The 6151-nt window shown below is 24.2% G+C and overlaps 1 protein-coding gene across 2 annotated transcripts; it reads left to right on the top strand.

The window, feature by feature from the left end:
* The first annotated feature begins 1162 nt into the window (after window positions 1-1162).
* On the top strand, window positions 1163-5701 carry LOC126899421 (3'(2'),5'-bisphosphate nucleotidase 1). Of its 2 annotated transcripts, none has more exons than XM_050674375.1 (6): window positions 1163-1277; window positions 2292-2436; window positions 2818-3036; window positions 3147-3195; window positions 3357-3625; window positions 5201-5701. In XM_050674375.1, exons 2-6 carry the CDS (start codon window positions 2317-2319, stop codon window positions 5459-5461), a joined length of 918 nt encoding a protein of 305 aa, XP_050530332.1. In that variant the 5' UTR covers window positions 1163-1277; window positions 2292-2316; the 3' UTR covers window positions 5462-5701. The 2 variants fall into 2 exon arrangements, with proteins under 2 accessions (XP_050530332.1, XP_050530331.1); XM_050674374.1 differs by lacking the exon at window positions 1163-1277 and adding an exon at window positions 1359-1546.
* The last annotated feature ends 450 nt before the right edge of the window (window positions 5702-6151 follow it).

Genomic DNA, 6151 nt, shown 5'->3' with positions numbered 1-6151 from the left:
AATTTCTAGAATGATTTATCATTAATTTAACTCAATAACTTTTTATCTATCTCTATCTCTTACGTTTATTAATAAAGAATAAAACAATTTTTTTTAAATAATAATTTTTAGAAACAATAATTACGTAATTATCGTTTGAAGATAGACTACGTGCAATTTATAACGTTAGTATAAAATTGAAAACTCATGTAAATTTAAAAAATACTTTTAACATATTACTTCTGAAACAACAATAGAATTGCTTTAATAACGGTTTTAAAATGATACACTAGCCTCACAGTACGCTTTGTTATTTTTAATGAGTGAAAGCTTAATAATTTAATTTGACAGTATATAACTTCGTACATAGTTTTTTAATTAATAAATATTTAAATTAAACATGAAAAGATAAAAATAAAACAAAGTAATGCAATAACAATAATTGCTTTCAGTCAGTTAAATAAAAAAATGTATGCATCTCAGTAGCATATTGAACGTTCCAAAACAAAAATAAATAGTTGTTTTATTTAAAATATATCTAGACTAGTATATTTCAAAATGGGCACTTTAAGTTTGTGAGTTTTAGAGCGCTCTTCCCTACCTTTGATACAGGCCAAAATAAATCTTAGGGGGACTAGTCAGTCACATTACTTAATAAAAAAGAAATGCATTTTTTAAAAGTATAAATTATATCCACTCGAAATTGAAAATTATAAAAATTAAATATACCTGTAACTACTGAAATTACGATGTTTGTTTAATTTGTTTAATATTTTCAATGATAGAGACAGTAAAGTTTATTAAAATATATTTGTTCTCGCTAATTATATTTGCGTAATTAACTTTTAATATACACAATTTCTCTAATATTGTTTATAATAAGCCTCTTCCATTTCTAATCCATGAAAAAAGTTTAAATAAAGAAATGGTTTTAAGTAAATCTTTATGAAGCCCTTAATAATTAAACATATGGATAAATTCATATGTAAAATTATGTTTCAACTATGGTACTAACGATAGAGCTTAAAAACAGGAACATCCCGAAGCTAAAAATATGGGGGTTCACAAATTTATTCTTACCGATTGAATATTTTTTTTAAATTGTGCGACTATTCTCTAAAAATTATTTTTTGATAGCATCCTCTTTCTGTAAAAAAATTACCGATTAAAACAACTAGATTTTGTCAAGTGATCGGTGTGACACACCCATTCTTCTCTTGAGACAGCCTTGCTCTAAAGTCAAACAGGATTCCTTATAATAAATATAATAAGGTTTACGTCTATAATATAATAACAAGGTATGTTGGTTAGTATTTTGATTTCAACTTAAATAAAAATGATTGATAAGTGCTATCACTTACTATTGATTTAAAAATTTATATTGAAATCCGGGGTTAACAATTTTACAACGTGGACTGGCACACTTAGAATATTGTATTGACGAGTTTATTTATTTGAGTAAATTACAAGAGAAATATTATTTATAAATTAGGGTTTAACAGTTATTCTATTTTTATTTTGATTACTTAAGTTCAGTTTAATTCTAAACTCGATGATAAATATAAAAGTATGTTTATTTTTGTTAACTAACTAAACTGAAGCCAAATTAAATAAGTGTGATCAATATAATAATAGAGCTTATTTTATAATAATGTGTTCCAGATCTCAAATTTCTTTTTAACCCTTTTGGTTAGAACTAATATAAAACTTTGGTCTGAGAAATTCCAAGAATTATTTTTGATTTTAATTTTGATATTTACTAAAAATTTTTCCAAAATAAGATTTTATTTACGTAGGAAAATAGAAATTATTAAAATTTTAGTCATAATTTAATCATGGAGTATGTAAAATTAAAAATTATACTTTATAATGTTACTTCACTTTAAATAATTATTTTATTTATAATTTTGTAAAGTTTTCTATGTAATTTCTAGGTCAATTGATGGTTAAATAATTTAGGTATAAAAAATAAATAAAATTATTTTGGTTGTCAATCGTCTTTAAGGTCAAACTGTGGGTATATTGTCTATTGTTAAAATAAATGTATTAGTTTACCTTGTAAAGGTATAATATACATATATATGTGTGTGTGTCTGATAAAAAGATCTATTCAACTATAAAATTGCTTATTATTTCAAAGATGTAACTTTAGTTTTAAGTGTTTAGATCTTGGAGGGAAATCTATGTAATCATAATATTATTATTAACCTTCCAAACTATACTTGACAATTCAAATATTACTAGATGTATTCAATTTGATTCATTCATATTTTAGTTGTAGTGTATAATAGTTTTTATTAAATAAATTTCAGATTTTGAACAAATTTAATAATAATCATGTCACAAGGGCCAGCATTAATTTGCAAATTATTAGCATCATCTGTATCAGTAACTCATAAAGCTGGTAAAATAATTCGTGATGTTATGTTAAAAGGTGATTTAGGAATAATTGATAAGGTAAAATATTTATTTCAAATTATTAATCACTAAAATTTTTCCTACTTATATTGTACAATATTATATAGTGTTCAGTAAGTAAGGAAATGTGATTCTATTGTTCTCATTGTTAGTAACAACTGACCTGTTTCCTTACTTACTGAACACCTGTATAATGAGATTATATATTTAAAAATGTCAATAATTTATATTATTTCAATTAATTGTAAGTAGTGAATTTTTAATTTTTGTTTATCAAAATTTGAATTTTGATAAATTATAAATACTTATAATTTTCCCAAAAATGTGCCATAATAATTAGTCATAATTTTTACGTTTGTATATTGATAACATCAATAAAACTAAAAGATTTTAATTTTTTTTTGTTTAAATACTTATTAGGGTGAAAATGATTTACAAACTGAAGCTGATAGATCAGCGCAACGGTGTATAGTAGCTTCATTTAAGAATTTGTATCCCAATATTAAAATAGTGGCAGAAGAAGTTGATAAATCAAGTTCTAATCTAAATGTTCCTGAAGATTGGTTAATAACTGAACTAGATTCAAATATCCTAAATTTGCATTGTCCACCAGAATTAAGTAACATTAAAGAAGATCAAGTATGTATTGCACAATAACATTATCAATAATTTATTAATTTACAGGGGGTCATAATAGTTGAAACACATCGTAATTTTTAAAATCTAAAATATATTATAATTGTTTTTAGATAACTATTTGGGTTGATCCATTGGACGGAACTTCAGAATTTACAAAAGGTATCAATCTTAAATTGAGTAAATTTCTATTAATTACAAGGTTACTGGGGAAAAACTATTGGATGTATGAATAAAGCATTCAATATTTTTTCTACATTATTCCTTTGAAAAAATAGAATTTTTTTTAATTTAACAGATTTTAATTTTAAATAATTATCTAGGTCTAGTTGATCACGTTACAACATTAATTGGTATTTGTGTGGATAATGATGCAGTTGCTGGTGTAATTTATCAACCATTTTGGCAAAATAAAGGACGAGCAGTATGGGGATTAGTTGGCCATGGAATTGGTGGTCTTGAAATAAAAGATCCACCTACAAATAGAAAAGTATACGTGACTTCTAGAAGTCATTATGATAAAGCTATTGAAACATTTATTGATGGATTAAAACCATGTGATGTTATTAGAGCTGGAGGTGCTGGAAACAAGGTATTTTATACCCTAATAATAATTGCTACCTTTAATAATAATTTCTTTTCAATGAGCTAATACTCCTATAATAATCTAGTAGCAAGAATTAAATTACTAAGTTTTATTTTATTTTTTAAATTAAATAGAGTGATTAAAAGAAAGAACATGGTCATCAAAATTTGAGAAAAATGTTATGAATAAGCATTTAATTTAGAAAATATGGCTATAAAAATAAATATGTATTATAAATTTCTATTTGAATTAAAAAAAATTGTACAACTCTCCCTTTGAAAAAAATGTTTATATACATTACTAATAATGACTAAATATCAATGAATAAACCTGTTATATATCATCTTATTTACTAGAACATTAATAATTTTAATATTATTATTTACTATTTAAAATGAGCCTAGAAATAAACAGACAATACATTTTACTTTCTCTAACTATAACCTGTACAAAGTTCACTTGCCACCTCTAAGTATCACTTTTGGTTTTTAGAATTCTCTTAAAAACAGTTGCCTAGAATATATTTTATATTAACAGTAACTCATGTTCAAATTAAAATATTTGGTAACAAAGATTGTATTTTGTTGTATTAGTTTTATTTTGTTAGTAACACGAAAAATTTTAGGAGGTGCAGAATGACACTTGCATACATCTTTGTTATCAAGACTCCCATCGCTTCATTAATAAAAATACCACATATCTATTTTTTTTTCTATTTTTCAAAAAACCAAAAAAACTAAAAATATCTATTGTAAATATTCATCTAATTTTAAAACATAAATTTAAAAAGTGAATGGTATGAAGACATTGAACATTTAAAACCATAAAAATAGATAATTGTAATAAGTTTAGTGTAGCTATGTGTTATTTTTTATTTTTAGTATTAACTTTATTTTTTTTAGTTTCACTTAAAATTTAGTGAAATAGGTAAAATTAGTAACTTATTAAAAAATAGTTTGGAAATCTTATTTTTAAAATTGTGTGAGATACATGGTATTGTTATTTTAACATCCTATGTTATTTTTATTTGTATGTTTTGATCATATGTACATAGGAAATGCAACAGTTAACCACAGGAATAGAGCAAAGACGCAATACTTTATTTAATACATATACATTTAATCACACACAAAAGCCCTGTTACATATTCACAAACAAAAATAATATATACAGGGTGTTCAGTAAGTCAGGAAACGGGTTTCTATTGTTCTCATTGTTTGTAATAATGAGAACAATAGAAACCCGTTTCCTGACTTACTGAACACTCTGTATAAAGCAAAATATACGTATGAATTAAAATGCACACAAAAGCACGTCTTAGCCGACTCACGACTTAATTTAATTTTCCCTTCTTATAATACTTAATGATACTCCTATGTGCCTCCAGACCCTGGAAGTGGTGCCATCTAGACACCAATGGTACTCACATGTATGTATTATATTATAAAATTAACTTCTTTTTTATTCAAAAATCTTAGGTACACCACTAAGAGTAATGAGGATATTATATATTTTCAACTAAAATTAAATTAAATGTTTAAAAGTAAAATATTACTAAAATATCATCATAAATATTTCTAGGTTCTTTATGTTTTGGAAGGAAAAGCCCATGCTTATGTTTATCCTAGTGCTGGTTGTAAAAGATGGGATACAGCAGCACCAGAAGCTGTATTGCGATCAGCAGGTGGAGAATTAACTGACATGTATGGGAACAAATATAGCTATAGCAAAGAAAATGAAAAAGATCCTTTGAATAAACATGGTGTTTTTGCCACTTCTCCAAAATATAATCATACAGAATTCATGAAATTGATAAGTCATATCCGATCAAAATTAGATTAGTTTATCAATTAAATCAAATGAACTCAAAATAATTTGTACAATAAAATTTATTTTAAATATTGATATTCATATTTTAATGTTTAAGATTTTTATAGTTGATATTTGACAAAATCACACAGCTTTTAATAAACAATTTTTTTTTTTTTGTAAAATTTTTACTCATTTATTTTTATAACTTTATTATAAATATTTGCATTCATGTGTAATATAGTTTGAAAAATTATTATTTTTGCTTTGAAATGTGTGAATATTTGCTTAAGTGAAATTATAAGAAATATTAGACATTTCTCTATCATATGAATAACATTAGATTCCCACTAATACTGTAAACTTTCATGATTTTACATGAGCATATTAGTTGTAGGATAAAGTATACATTGGTGATTATTATTGATATTTAATAAATCATAAGGTTTTTAAGATTGGGAAACTGGTAAATTTCAAACTTCATGCTGTCATAATTAGAAGTATAAACTATGTATTACATAAAAAACACAAATACAAATGTTAAAACAAAACTTGGTTATGTGACTTCATTTTATTATTTGAGTATTTTTTTAATAAAAATTTTAGTATTAGTTCATAAAGAACTTATTGTCTACGTCATAAGACGTATGGATCAATTAAATAGAAACAAAATATTCAGACAGAATACCACAAAAATTGTAATTAAGTGAAATAATAATATTT

Source organism: Daktulosphaira vitifoliae, unplaced genomic scaffold (assembly GCF_025091365.1).
Source record: "Daktulosphaira vitifoliae isolate Bord-2020 unplaced genomic scaffold, ASM2509136v1 Scaffold_2, whole genome shotgun sequence".
NCBI classification, from domain to species: Eukaryota; Metazoa; Arthropoda; class Insecta; order Hemiptera; family Phylloxeridae; genus Daktulosphaira; species Daktulosphaira vitifoliae.
This window is presented reverse-complemented; position numbering and strand designations above follow the sequence as displayed.